This window comes from Rana temporaria, chromosome 12, assembly GCF_905171775.1.
Source record: "Rana temporaria chromosome 12, aRanTem1.1, whole genome shotgun sequence".
NCBI classification, from domain to species: Eukaryota; Metazoa; Chordata; class Amphibia; order Anura; family Ranidae; genus Rana; species Rana temporaria.
The window spans coordinates 23554692-23570625 of record NC_053500.1 but is presented as its reverse complement, the minus strand read 5'-3'; the positions used below and the strand labels follow the sequence as shown (position 1 = coordinate 23570625).

The window sequence follows — 15934 nt, the reverse complement described above, 5'->3', positions numbered from 1 at the left end:
GTTATATAAGTGTCACCTTATCTTGCAGCATAGAGTCAGCCTACTTTTCGCTGTAAGAGTAGAAAGTTACAGGACACCTTTCAGCACAGATCTGCTGGCACCTGGAGTGCTGATTTTCTAAACATTACGGTAAGCAAGGGTGCCGTCACGTGACAGAAAAGTGTATGTTTCTCCTTTGCTTCTCAAACAAATTAACAGTGAGAGCGAGAGAGCGAGAGAGAGAGAGAGAGAGCGTGAGGGAGGGAGGGAGAGGGGACAGTGTGTCCGGGAGGCTCAGCTGAGAAGAAAACACTGGAATACAGTGACAGCGAGTGTCGCCAAGTGACAGTAGAAGTAGAAGAACTGCATGCATCCTCCCGTGGGCTACACTCTGTCCTTTCAGGATTATGTTGGCTAGATGGTAAAACTTTTTTCCCTGTGTCCATCGCCTGCATCACTATGGGGATGTGTTCCAGCCTCAGGCCCAGGCTGCTAGGAGCCCATGCTCTCCCCTGCACTGGTCATAACAGGAACTCTGGAGGCATCGACGAATGTCCGCCAGAGTCGGAGCTGGCAAGGCTGCGGGCAGAGAGGAGAGCTAAAATGAAAGAGGATATGAGAAGGAGCAAAAATATTGACAAGACCCTAAAAGCGGAAAAGAGAGTCTACAAGCAAATACATCGGCTGCTACTCCTCGGTAAGTTGACACCGTAGCAGTACACATGAGATATAAGAACCTGGTGGGTGATGCACGTCATCCATGCCCACCCAGAAGTGGTATATTATTTTGTATGGGCATGACCTTTAAATGAGGATTATACTTTCAGTGAAAAGGTCATGTACAGCAGTACCCTTCTAAAGCAGAAGGTATTTACGTTTCATCGGTGCCACCCCATCTCCAACTAATAAGGGGTCACTCCCTTATTTAAGAACAGAGGGAGGAGCCACATTCTTTTTTGTTTTGTGCGCTATTGATTACCTGTGTATCCAGATACAGGCTTACATTGTAGAGCTATTTAAAGTGTTACAAAACCCAGGAGCCTGTGACTTGTCCTTAAGGTTCCCCTAGCGGGGAAGTTCCTTCAAGGACTGCGCAGGCGCAAACTTGCCGACGGAAATCTCCGAACCTCGCCCGGCATCCAGGCTCATTCTTTAACATCCCCGTGGATTGGAGGATGTTAAAAAAAGAGCCAGGAGGCCGAGCGAGCGGAGCGAGCCGTCCGAGCGCAGGGAGGACGTGAGGCCGACTGGCCACTTACCTCGAAATCCACGTCGCCCTGGATGCCGGCCGAGGTTCGGAGATTTCCGTCGGCAAGTTTGCGCCTGCGCAGTCCTTGAAGGAACTTTCCCGTTAGCCGGAACCATCTAGGCAGATCAGATTACGCCTGCGCAGGAACTTTCATGATAGGCGGAACCAGCTCGGCAGATCACCGGCATTCACTATATCTGGTCTTTTTTACAGTACACAGAACATGGACATGCAATTATTTTAGTAAATATAAACTGCTAAATACCTTTTCTCATTAGCAGTTTATAGCAGTCTTGTGACTTCTATCAGTGTCTGGCCGAGCACTGGTTAACGCTTGTAGGAGGAGTTTCCATTTTCCTCTGACTATCCTATGACACTGCATTACCCCTTAGGCCTCGTACACACGACGGGACATGTCCGATGAAAACGGTCCGCGGCCTCGTACACACGGCGGGACATGTCCGATGCCGGATTTTGGTCTGATGGCTGTACACACCATCAGACCAAATTTCCCGCGGACAGCGAACGCGATGACGTGGCCGCGACGATGACGCGGCGACGTGCGCGACCCTGGAAGGTCAATGCTTCCACGCATGCGTCAAATCACTTCGACGCATGCGAGGGCTTTCGGCCGAGCGGACATGTCCGGTGAGTCGTACAGACGACCGAACATGTCCGACGGACAGGCTTCCAGCGGACATGTTTCTTAGCATGCTAAGAAACATTCGTCCGCTGGAAACCTGTCCGCTCGGCCGGGAATCCGGTCTGGTCGGCCGTATAGACGACCGAACATGCCTGCGGAAACTGGTCCGCGGACCAGTTTCAGCAAACATGTTCGGTCGTGTGTACGAGGCCTAACTCTCTGTCTGGATAGTGCTGATTGGCCCTTTGTTGATCACATGCACCCTTCCAAGGAAAAAAAAATCTCTAGCAATACACACCAAACCGAGCCTGTTCAGCTTGCCCCCAAGGCTCTGTACTATCAGGAGATGGAATGGGGACAGTGGAAGAAGGGGGGGGGATCAGAGGAGACAGGATCAAACAGCCGTTTTACACATTTAGGTTTCACAGTGAGTATAACAAGCATGTTTTACTGCATTTACAGACTGATTTTACTGTTGTGGGTTTAGTAACAGTTTAACTATTACAAAGGTGTTCACCAGCATTAACATAGCTACATAGTTAGTCAGGTTGAAAAAAAGTCCATCCAGTTCAACCAAAAGAAAACCTCCATATACTCAACACACAGTTGATCCAGAGGAAGGCCAAACCCCCCAAAAAAGCATGATCCAATTTGTTCCATCGGGAGGGGGGGGGGGGAGAAATCCTTCCTGACCCCCCTCAGATCAACTACCCCTATAAATGTTAGTGTCCAGTTATAGGAATGCATCAAGCTCTGTTTTAAAACAAGCTACTAAGCTGGACAGAACCAGCTCTTAAAGCAGTTGTTAGAAAAAAAAAACACCTGCAATGCAATGGCATAATGTGCTAGTATGCATCGCATACTAGCACATTATGAAATACTCACCTTGGAACAAAGCCCTCCAGCACTGTACTGTCACCGCTGAGAAGGCTGACATGTTCCCCCAGTTTTTTTCCGGGTTTTTTCGGTCTTCGGCTATGTGACTGGCCGGGGCTGCAATGACGTCACTCGGTTCCGGCACAAAGCTCTTACGTGTCAGCAAGGTATGCCGGACCTTCAGAGCGTTTGCACCTGTGATGTCACTGGCTGCATGCAGGGTGAATATCTCCTAAACGGTGCACGTTTAGGAGATATTTATTTTATCTACAGGTAAGCCTTATTATAGGCTTACCTGTAGGTAAAAAAAATGATTGAACAGGGTTTACTACCACTTTCACGTTTTTACAGCTCTTACTGTAAAGAAGCCTTTCTGTATGTGGTGGTGAAATTAATTTTCCTCCAGACAAAAAGAGCGCCCCCCTGTCCTCTGTAATGACTTGACTCTGAATAACTCATCACCAAGTTAACTATATGGACCATTTATATTTGTAGTCACATATTTAGTCAGGTGCAAGGCACAAAAATGATGGGCCAGCAGGGCAAAGCTTGGCATCAGAACCAGCAAGACAGGAAAACCAGGTGATCGCTATCAAGCCTGAAATAGTCATCGTCAAATGAATGATTTCATACTTGTGGTTAAACCTTCCTTATAAATTGGGTGATCTGTAGGGGCTGACTGACAACTCATGGGGCAGTAGGAGATTATGGGGCCCCCGTGCAATAGGAGATTATGGGGCCCCCGTGCAATAGGAGATTATGGGGCCCCCGGGCAATAGGAGATTATGGGGAGCCCAGGCAATAGGAGATTGTGTATACAGTATACACACACAGACACACAATATACACACATATAGCCAGATTCAGAGAGATCGGCGTATCTTTTGGCCGGCGTAGCGCATCCCATTTGCACTACGCCGACGTAACATAGTGAGGCAAGGCCAGTATTCACAAAGCACTTGCTCCGTAAGTTACGTCGGCGTAGCGTAAATGGGCCGGCGTAACCCCGCCTAATTCAAAGTAGGCAGGTAGTGGGCGTGCTACATTTAAATTAACCGTGACCCCATGTAAATGAAGGGCCGTTCGTACGGCGCATGCGCGCAAATGCTCAGAATCACGTCGCAGATACTCCCTACGATACGACGGCTCAATGCGTACGACGTGAACCTAACTTAAGCCCAGCCCCATTCATGTACGACTTACGTAAAATCCGACGGCACTTCCAAAGTCCATACCTTTGCATGGGCTGCGCCATCTTTTTGTAAACGGCGTAGCTTACTGCGACGTGCGTACGTACGTCTGTGAATCGGCGTGTCTAGCTCATTTACATATTTGACGCGTAAATCAACGTAAACGCCCCTAGCGACCAGCGTAAATATGCACCTAAGATACGACGGCGTAGGAGACTTACGTCAGTCGTATCTTGGCAACAGTGAGGCCTCGTACACACGACCGAGTTTCTCGGCAAAAACCAGCAAGAAACTACATTTTTCGACGAGGAAACTGTCGAGGATCCCGTCGAGCCAAAAAGAGAGCATGTCTTCTTTTTCCTCGACGGGAATGGAGAAACTTGCCTTGTCGAGTTCCTCGACAGCCTAACAAGGAACTCGACGAGGAAAACTATGTGTTTCGCCCGTCGAGTTCCTCGGTCGTGTGTACGAGGCTTCGAGGCGTATTTTATTTTAAGAATGAGCGCAAAGATACGACGGTGCACATTCGGACTTACGACGGCGTATCTACTGACACGTCGGCGTAAGTCTCTCTGAATCTGGCCCCTTGTATACATACACAGTATACAGACACACAATATACACACACAGGGGCAGATCCACAAAAGAATTACGCCGGCGTATCTATTGATACGCCGCGTAATTTTAAAGTTCCCGCGTCGTATCTTTGTTTTGTATCTACAAAACAAGATACGACTGCATCTGGGATCGATCAGACAGGCGTACGTCTTAGTGCGCCGTCGGATCTTAGGTGCATTTTTCCGCCGGCCGCTAGGTGGCGTTTCCGTCGAATTCTTTGTCGAGTATGCAAATTAGCTAGTTACGGCGATCCACGAACGTACGTCCGGCCGGCGCATTTTTCCGGCATATAGTTACCCCTGCTATTATGAGGCGTACTTAATGTTAAGTATGGCTGTCGTTCCCGCGTCGAATTTTGAATTTTTTACGTCGTTTGCGTAAGTCGTTCGCGAATAGGGATTTGCGTAGAATGATGTCACCTTCCTAAACATTGGCTTGTTCCGGTTTAATTTCGAGCATGCGCACTGGGATACCCCCACGGACGGCGCATGCGGCGTTAAAAAAAAACGTCAGGTCACGACGTATTTACATAAAACACGCCCCCATCACATCCATTTGAATTGCGCGCCCTTACGCCGCCAAAGATACACTACGCCGCCGTAACTTACGGCACAAATTCTTTGAGGATTACGGCGGCGTAGTGTATCTTAGATACGCTACGCCCGACGCAAAAATGCGCCGATGTACGTGGATCTGCCCCACAGTATACATACACACAGAATACACATACACACACTGAAAATGTACTGGAGAGGCGGGGCAGCTATAATCTTGGGATTTTTTTTAAAACACAGATTTTTACATACTACCCCTGGTTTTACTGAGGCTGGCAACTCTGATGGGGCCCCCTAGTGGCATGGGGCCCTCGGGCAGTGCCCGAATGGTCAGTCCGCCCCTGGGGATCTGGATGCATGGTTGACCATAAAGGAACAGCTTTTAAATGAGCAAAAATACCCTTCCTGTGATGTGATAAAAAGGATTACATGCAAATTTCCACGCCTATAAGAATGTAATGCTGTATCCACTAGACAGACTTTAATATCCGTGTGGACATGGTCCCATCATGAACTGTTTGGTTATCCCTTTTCAGTAAAAAAAAAAAAAGCAGAAGACCTCTTTTTCTGTTCTAAAAAGGGATGTTTAAATGCCATTGTTATCTAGATAAATCGGGTGACTGTATTTGGCGTCCTGGGGCACATAAAGGTCATACAGAGTGCATTGGACATGTGCGAATAAAGTTGTTGAGCTTAAGCTTCTGGAACCTAGAATTGTTTCGTGCCTGATCACAGGCTGCATGCAAGTTATAACAAGATATTAAGCCAGCTAATTGTATAATTACTGTTTCTTTAAGCTGGTAACTTATCCTTTAATTGACATTTAATGGCAGCGTGAGCAGCCACTGCAGGTTTTGGCATCCAGGAACTCATTCTACTATGGAGGTAGAAATACAATTCCCATTGTAATCTGTAGCCATCTTGGATCTTATGTGATAATGGATGCTAGAGGGGCACTGCTTTCCTCAGGCTTGCGATTCAGCGGGACTGTCAGCAAGCCTGACGCCATCGCTGAGCCTCTAAAAAAAAGATTTTTCTCTCCACCCAACTTCCTCTTTCATTACAATGCACAGCGAAATGCAAACCTTTGGGAAAAGGGAGCATGAACTCTAATCAGCTACAGAAATCTGGGTACACGGCCTGAGTTTAATTTATTGCAAAAAGGACTTTCAGATAAGGTTTTCACGTTTTGTTGTTCCACGATTTTTCATATTATTATGGTGGCATATCACTTGCACGTAAGGTGCTGGATGTCAGGCAGTGCTATCAGCACTCTTGTTGAACAACGTTCTAATGCCGCGTACACACGATCATTTTTCGGCATGAAAAAAACGTTGTTTTTCAAAAACGTCATTTAAAATTATCGTGTGTAAGCTACATATCATTTTTCAGGTTCTGAAAAACGACAAAGAAAAAATTTGAACATGCTGCATTTTTTAACATTGTTTTAAACAATGTAGTTTTTCGGGTTGTAAAAAATGATCATGTGTGGGCTAAAACAATGTAAAAAACACGCGCATGCTCAGAAGCAAGTTATGAGACGGGAGCGCTCGTTCTGGTAAAACTACCGTTCATAATGGAGTAAGCACATTCATCACGCTGTAACAGACAGAAAAGTGCAAATCGTCTTTTACTAACACGGAATCAGCTAAAGCAGCCCCAAGGCGAATGGAACTTCCCCTTTATAGTGCCGTCGTACGTGTTGTACGTCACCGCGCTTTGCTAGAGCATTTTTTTAAACGATGGTGTGTAGGCAATGTCGTTTTAATGATGAAGTTGGGAAAACGTTGTTTTTTGGACATGCTGAAAAACAATGTTTTTTTTCATGCTGAAAAATGATCGTGTGTACGCGGCATAAGATTTGTTATAAGAATATCCACCTAGAGAGTTTTCTTCACTGTTACTGGATCCACAGACCAGCGCTAGCCATGTGACGCCATTCAAAGCATCCCACTACTGCTTCAGTATAGAATCTTTCACAAACATGAAAGTTGTTTCCACAGTGTCCATGCTAATGCTTTTACCAGCCTCCCCCCCCCTTTTCTGGTATAATTTTTTTATTGAAATATATGAGAAGTGAAACAGCTGTAATGATCCCACGCAGGGGATATAAGCAGTAAGCATAACATGGTACAGTTTTATAATACACATTGGAAACATATTTGGTAGTAAACATAGGTGTGCACAGCCTATTTCAATAGGGTGTGCACCCCAAAGCCCAAACACACACTAACGATCACTCACTATGTTCATTCAGAAAGGAAAGGGGCCGGTAAATTACATATTTACTGGCCCCTTTCCCCACTCCTAAAACATCCCAGCAGCAACAGCCGATAGGAGAGGAGGGAAGCTGGCAGCGCTGTGGGGGGAAAGATGGGAGCCAGGGCAGTAGAATGAATCTGTGCTGCACAGGGTGATTAGGGTGTACCTGGCACACCCCGTGCGCACACCTATGATAGTTAAGATTGTCGAACATCAACAACCCTCCGGCCAAGGCCGGGGGTCAGCTTGGGGTGACTGAGCTTAATTGCTCAGGGGTTGAGGTGTGGAGTATCCCACAAATTTTTGGGAAAAACAAAACTGGGATCGGGGTCATACGAGCAAGCAAAAAACAAAAATGAAAAAAACAAAAAGAACAAACAAACAAAAAAGGGGGGGGGGGGGTGGGTAGATGGCAAACCATTGATTTGTTTGCCAGGATATGTCAGCCAAGGGGCGGGTGCAGTGTTTTATGCATAGATGTGTGGGGCCCCTTACACAGTTTTAGGCAGGGCCCCACTGGAGCAGAGAAGTGGTGGGGGGGGGGGGGGTGTTGACGGGGAAAAAACAAGTGTAATCTCTTCTCTCTACTGACCCGAGATGATGCGCGGGGGGGGGGGGGGGGGCCTGTGGACCATCGGCACCTTGCAGGTGTAATGCAAAAGATAAATAAATAAATAAATAAATAATAATATAAAAAAAAAAAAAAAAACTGGGACTTTTGTCTTCAGATTTACCAAAACCATGTAGTGCAAAGGCCTGCCTGATTTCATAGAAAATTATATGTTCCTGCTGCCGATGTACACAGTGAGAGGGGAGAGATGTGCTCTTCCCATCTCAGCTGTGACAGGAGTTCTAGCACAGTGCTAGGACTCCTGTTTTGGAGGTGACAGGGTTAATAAAGAGAACCTGTCACCTCCAATTGCTATCAAATAAGTGAAAAAAAATTAAAGAATAAGAAAAATAATAAGAAAATTATACAAAAAAAAAAAAAAAAGTAAGCGACAAGCTACAAATAAATAAAATTTAAAAAAGTGATTAAAAAGTAAATAAAAAAAATTATTTGAACTAACCGTGCCGCCCCTGCCATCCGGTTGCCATTCTCCATTGATTTGGGGAGGGGGGGGGGTAGTTTGGTTGGTGGGGAGGGTGTGCATTGCGGAACCTAGCCTTGGGGCGGCAAGGAGAGCAAATCCAGCCCTGGGTCTAGGTATATGTAAAGAGCAAACAAGTCTGCCCCCATATACATACATAACTGCAAAATATTTTGGCTTAGTTATACTCTGTGCTTTAAAAATGCATACATTGATAAAGCTTATCTCTGGGGAAAGGAAAAAGGGGGGGGGGGGCTCAGCTTGTTCTCCTCTATGGGGTGGTCAAATGGAAACAGACTGCATGTTCATTTCCATCCACTTGTCATCCGATCTGCTAGACGGATGGTGAATGTATCGCCATACGTCTATTTTCAGCATATTTTGTCGAATCGGATGCCCAGCTGGTGTCAGTGGACATGTGTATTCGCTGACATCCGCCGCCCCATAGTGGTCAACGTGTGGCCCGATCGGGTCCGTCTGAAAAACTGACAGGAGGACCCATCGGTCCACTGGTGTGAAAGGGGCCTAATGGTTTACAACCACTTTAACTTGGATTATCCCAAAACTGTGTATCTTTTGAATTTATAGACACTCTGTCAGACCCTCATACTATACAATTGTTGGTTAAATCTGAAGCAGATAGTATTGTTACCATTAAACCTGTGTGGTCAGGTTTAGTGCCCCACATCATTCTGTGCCATTATCAGGTCACCGCTTTGTGACAGTGTAATGAACGCTTAATTATATGTTTAAACGCTGAATCATTTTGTCTGAGCTTTGATCGGCCTGATGTGAAAATTCTATAGACTGCAAGCTTCATGACTGAGGACTGTGCAAATTAAGATTTTCTGTCATTTATCTGTGGCAGAATCGATAGAATAATCCAAAGCAAAGTAACCTGGCAGTTTCCCTCTGTATCCGGAGCTCTGCATATAATCTTTATTGCCTTTACTCCTGTTACAGATAGCAGATAAGAACTGGCTGGCACACCTAGTTTGCCCTTTTTGTGTCCAGAACACATTTCTTCTTTGCTGGAGAACTTTCCCATGATCCTTTTTTATAAAAGAGAACAATCTATTACCATATCACTTCCGTTTTAGTCCTTTAGGAGTCTCTGTTATAGAGTACTTACCTGTGGATATACCGTATATACTCGAGTATAAGCCGACCCGAGTATAAGCCGAGGACCTAATTTTACCACAAAAAAAAGGGAAAACGTATTGACTCGAGTATAAGCCGAGGGTGAGAATGCAGCAGCTACTGTAAGCAGAAAAAAGGGTCAACAATGCCCATTTGCATGCCTCACTGTGCCCATTGCAACCTCACTGTGCCATACCTCACTGTGCCCATTGCAGTCTCACTGTGCCATACCTCACTGTGCCCATTGCAGTCTCACTGTGCCATACTTCACTGTGCCCATTGCAGTCTCACTGTGCCATACCTCACTGTGCCCATTGCAGTCTCACTGTGCCATACCTCACTGTGCCCATTGCAACCTCACTGTGCCCTACCTCACTGTGCCCTACCTCACTGTGCCCATTGCAGTCTCACTGTGCCATACCTCACTGTGCCCATTGCAGTCTCACTGTGCCATACCTCACTGTGCCCATTGCAGTCTCACTGTACGATACCTCACTGTGCCCATTGCAGTCTCACTGTGCCATACCTCACTGTGCCCATTGCAGTCTCACTGTGCCATACCTCACTGTGCCCATTGCAGTCTCACTGTGCCATACCTCATTGTGCCCATTGCAGTCTCACTGTGCCATACCTCACTGTGCCCATTGCAGTCTCCCTGTGCCCGAGTACCTGCATTCTTGACAGACGTCCATTTTTTTAAAGTTGCGGCTTCCTCCTGGCGTTTCGTTCCGTGATAGGCATTTGACACTGTGTTCCACCTATCACAGAGGTCCTCTCATCCTCGGACAGTTTCCCAGCAGACTCTGTGTTCAGTGTTCTGCCAATCACAGACATTCTTTCATCGAAGAAGAGGACGTCCACGATTGGCGGAACACTGAACACAGTGGCAAGAATTCAGGTACTGACTCGAGTATAAGCCGAGGGGGGTATTTTCAGCCCTAATAAAAGAGTTGAAAAACTCGGCTTATACTCAAGTATATACGGTATGTGATTTGAGTCATTTTGTAGTCTGTACATAATAGGCATACAATGTGCAGAGTGTAACCAAGTTATTAGCTAAGAATTGTCTGGTAACATCATGGGGTTGATTTACTAAAACTGGAGAGTGCAAAAAATCTGGTGCAGCTGTGCATGGTAGCCAATCAACTTTTAAAGCGGAGCTCCACCCTAAAGTGGAACTCCCGCTGATTGGAACCCTCCCCCCCTCCGGTGTCACATTTGACATCTTTCAGGGCGAGGAGGGTGCAGATACCTGTCTAAAGACAGGTATTTGCACCCTCTTCCAGCCACACAGTTTCGGGCAGACTGCGGGCATTACATCACCTCCCGTTTCCCCTCCCCCCCCCCCCGTTGTGTGCTGGGAACACTCGGATCCCAGTACACAGCGGGAGCCAATCAGCAGACGCAGCGCAACTCGCGCATGTGCTGTAGGGAACCGGGCAGTGAAGCCGGAGCACTTCACTTCCTGGTTCCCTCACCGTGGATGGCGGGGGGAGCAGCAGAGTGACGAGCGATCGCTCGTCCTCTGCTGCAGACGGCGCTGGACTCCAGGACAGGTAAGTGTCCTAATATTAAAAGTCAGCAGCTGCAGTATTTGTAGCTGCTGGCTTTTAATATTTTTTTTTCAGCGGACATCCGCTTTAACTTCGGTTTGTTCAATTAACCTTTGGCAATAAGAACTGGAAACTGATTGGTTTCTATGCAAAGCTGCACCAGATTTTGCACTCTCCAGTTTTAGTAAATCAACCCCACATGAATATAAAAAAATGTAGCGCTTATTTTTGTAAGTGAATTATTAAATGTTGCAAACACATAAATAAATAAATAGTCCTTGATTTCAATAACACCATGTGACTGAGTGTGATCAATGATAAATATATATAGTGAATAGAAATCAGTCCACTAATGTGACTTAACACAAACAGCAGTCCAAAAATATGAAGAAAGTCTTAAAACTTGAAGTGAAGAATCCCACGTGGGTGCAACCCTCTATATGAAACACTAGAAACACCACCACCGATAATAGGGGGAGGCTTACCAGATAAAATTGATTTTGAGAAGCATACACCACCCGAGTCAAGAAAGGCTTATATACTCGATCGGCAGAATGGGTACGGCTGGTCCTGGATCCACCCAACAGTTAACACCGAAATTCTCAATATATGCCAGGAGGTATATAACATGTAGTCTTATTAGAGCCAGAGACACGGTTACCACATCCCATGCACAATGAGAAAAGAAACTCACATAGTGTGACACCCTACAGAGTAATATTTATTTAAAAAGGTGTAAAATAAACACTCACATTTGGAAGAACATCATAGGCATATCATTTGGTACAAGAGCGATGTGTGTGGATAGGTCAACCACAAATCAACTCCACATCAATTTATTAAAACTGGTGCACACAAAATCTGGTGCAGTTATGCAGAGTAACCAATCAGCTTCTATCTTCAGTTAGGGTCCTTTCACATGGGCGGTCCACCCGGTGGACTCTGCTTTGCTCAGTGGGGGATCAATCCGCTGATCCCCACTGAGCAGGCGAATGACAGGTCTCCACTCACTGTGCAGAGATGGACCAGTCATAGCCCCGCTTACCTCTATGGGGAGATCGGATTGAAAATGGACCTCCCTGTCCATTTTCATCCGATCCACCAGACGGATGGAACACAGGGTCACCATCCGTCTGGATTTCATGGGCAGGATCGGATAGCAGCAGGTGTCAGCAGAGATGTCACAGCTGACATCTGCCGCTCCATAGGAGTGAATGGAGCGCCCGATCAGGTCCGCCTGAACCTGATCGCACCTGATTCTCCCCCTTAATGTGTATGGAAATGTTAACAATGACCTTTCTTTTTTTCTTCCTTTCAGTCCAATAAATATACCATTGAAAGCATTTTCTTATATTTTTTCAATGCAGGCAAAAAATACCTGTTGATACTGCCAGAAATCCAGTCAGCTTGTAGCTTTTTGTGCTGCCTGCCTCTGCTGCACTGAAATGTCAAACAGTGTTATCACGCCTGCTCGATTCATGTCTGTGAAGTATAGAACACCTTTCCCCCATGCTATGGTGAGGACGAGGTATTTGGTAGTCCTAATGCATATCCTGTCATATGTGGACAATGCTGTTTTGTGAGATGTAAAGATAGAACACAGTGCTGTAACAGCAAAGAATGCAGAAACATTTAGGCCCCTGTACACAGGATATATAGCTCCTGTGTGTGTGCATTTGTGGCATTTTGCAAGTGCTGTGTCCAGCTCCGCTGTTGAAGTCTATGGCAGACTGAAATACTCTGCAGCTGGACGGGGCTGAATGCTATACTGAGTGGTATTTAGGGGTGAATACCTGGAGCTCAGGCTACCATAGACTTTGTCAGGCTGCAGGCAGTGGGGCTGGACACTATACCTGTGCCTCCCAGGGCTCACCGAAACCCTGGGATTGCACATACAGGAGGAAGATGCCCCATGTGCAAGGGGTCTAATATTATTCATTCATGATGTTGTGTAATCAGCAGTGAAAAATTATCTACTTTAGTTCAATTTAAATATTGTATCTCATTGTGCAGTACTTGAAAACTATGGACAAATGGTATAAATAGTGACATGTCTCATATGAATTGGATGCTGACAGATTTGACTGTATTCTACCGTCTTATTGATGAGCTGATACATGTTAAAATACTCTTTTTATGATTCGCTTCATGCCTTTCCCTACTGGCATGGTTTATTTAACAGCAGAATAGAACAACTGCCAACACATTGGCTCAAGTTAAATTAAGGGTGCTAATTACAGGCTCAACTAGAGGTGTGGGTTAGCAGCCGTTCACATTCACAGAGCTCTGGAAAGTTTCTTCTATCTCTCTAGTTTTGGCATTCCGGGCACACTATACCTGAAAATATTTAGCCTAGCGCACTTCTTGGTGTGCTGTGAATATCCTAGTGGCAAAAAGAACAGATGTCTCCTTTTAGTTGTACAAACTTTCAGTATGGGGGCCACAACAAATATTTTACAAATATCCATAGGCTAAAAAAATAAATAATTAAATAAGTGGCCCACCTTTGCATCAGGGTCCCCATCAGAGTTTTCTTTACATCAAGGTCCTCATCAGAGTATAAATTACCTCAAAGTGCCCATCAACCCAACCCACCCCCCCATCAGGGTTCCTAACAGTCTTCTTTACATCAAGGTCCTCATTAGAGTTCCCCTTACATTAAAGTGCCTGTCAACCCCCCTCCCCCTACATCAGGGTTCCTATGAGAGCCCCTCTTACATTAGGGTTCCCATTAGAATCTCCCTTACATCAGGGTCTCCATCAGAGCCCCCCTTTAATCTCAGTGCCCATCAGAGCTCTCATTGCCATAGGGTTCCTAACAGTCTTCTTTACATCAAGGTCCTCATTAGAGTACCCCTTACATTAAAGTGCCCGTCAACCCCCCTCCCCCTACATCAGGGTTCCTATGAGAGTCCCTCTTACATTAGGTTTCCCATCAGAGGTCTCCCTTACATCAGAAGATGTAAGGTAGAGATGAAGATAACATAGATAGCCTCTACTGACCTTAAATTCTCAATCTGTGCAGGATATACCACTGACCCCAGCTGTGGGGTCATAGTTTGAAGACCCCTGCTCTATGCTCTAAACACAGATTTTGGAGGGCAGAGGGCACTCATGGAATCTGGGAGGTGGTAAGGGTCACATCTGGAGACCTGACAGTTGCCTAAGCACTAACTGGGCGCCAACTGAAAGAGAAGTATGGCGAAAGCTTTTTTGGCCATACTTCTCTTGTAGGGCACTTTATTCTTCTCTCCTTTGACCTTCTTTTGAGTTAGCTGACATGGCAGAGCAACTCCAGGCTCTGGAAGAATCCCGACCATAATGTTGGGATCCACCCAGCTGTCTTGATTGACAGCTGGCTTTACCTCTCAGCTCGCTGCTGAGAGCTGGAGCCAGCCTCTCCCACCTCTTCTGCCCCATGCTCCAGTGAGCTTTGGAGGATCAGAGCCAAATACAGTGACAATGACAGAGCAGCAGACAGTCACCGTTCCCTGCTCTGAGCATACCAAGAACTGGGTAATCAGCGGTCATGTGATCGATCAGTTCTCAAGGTTAGAGATGACGTGGGACAGCTGCAGGATCACAGAGGTGAGTGTGTGAGTGTGTTTTTTTTTTTTTTATAAGCTCCAAACTTCTGCTTTAAGATCCATGTAAACTGTAACAATGAAACAGAAAAAATCTTTACAGTGACATACATATTCATCAAATGGCCCCTGCGCATACATTTTTTGGAGTTTTCGAATCATCTGCAGGCAAATTCTAAAGAGGTATTTACATGCACATGGGATGTCACTGATGCCTAGAGCTCATGTTATGTAACTTCCACTTCCCCTCTGTTTTCTGTATCACTGGTGAGAGTCACGCTTCCAAGATAGGTGTGAATCTGATTGATGCCTGTAAATAGCATTTTTCTTTCTTGTTCATCGAGGGACACAGAAATACAGAGATGGACAAGGATTTGGACAATGGCAAACAAAAAAAACTGTTGGCCAGTCTGTATAACTCGTCCTACTTCCAGCCTGCCACAGTTTTTTTGCTACTGTCCTGGGAGGGTGGTGTCCTTTCTCTGCTCATGTGTTTTGGGCTTGAATGTCCCTGGGTGTCTGGGACATCCATGGCAATTGTCAGGCTGGAGAGCAATGGGAGATCGGGGAACATCTGCTGACCTCTCCTGAGTAGTATGAACCTGGAGACCCTCAACTCTTATCACTTCTAGGTTCAGAGCTATCAAACACTTAGGGGGAGATTTACTAAAACTGGAGCACACAGAATCTGGTGCAGCTGTGTATAGTAACCAATCAGCTTCTAACTTTAGCTTGTTTAATTAAGCCAGGGGTGCCCAACCTTTTAAATAGCAAGGGCCACTTAAGTGACTTGGTAACAGGTCGCAGGCCAAAATTGAGCAGAGCGGGTGGATGGCAGCCCACTCGGCTCTATAGAGCCCACTCTACTCTTTTTTTTTTTTTTTTTTTTAGCAGATCGGATTGAAGGTAGGCGTTTGTAAACGGACACAAGTCCATTTACATCTTCCACTCCTTAGAGGTGAATGGAGGGTTCGATTGGGTCGGACTGACCGTGTGAAAGGGACCTATGGCTGCTTTCACACAGAAACTGATTGTTTACCTGCATCATGGGTGCAGCACAGTTCACCTGTGGCTTTCCTGCAGGTTAGGGGCTGGGTTCACACTACGATTTTCCCGTCCGTCAGCCGCATACGATTTATATGAAAAAACGTATGCGGCTGAAACAGGCGTAAACGTATGGAACCGCACATATGTG

At 46.0% G+C, this 15934-nt stretch overlaps 1 protein-coding gene across 1 annotated transcript in view; it reads left to right on the top strand.

Annotated features, from left to right (window-relative positions):
• Nucleotides 1-256: 256 nt before the first annotated feature.
• The window catches only part of GNAS (GNAS complex locus), a 202540-nt gene continuing 186862 nt past the window's right edge, over nt 257-15934 (top strand). Inside the window, exon 1 of the mRNA XM_040330132.1 lies at nt 257-676. Within this exon, the coding sequence (XP_040186066.1) occupies nt 439-676 (238 nt within the window). The 5' untranslated portion in view covers nt 257-438. The remainder of the gene's footprint in view (nt 677-15934) is intronic.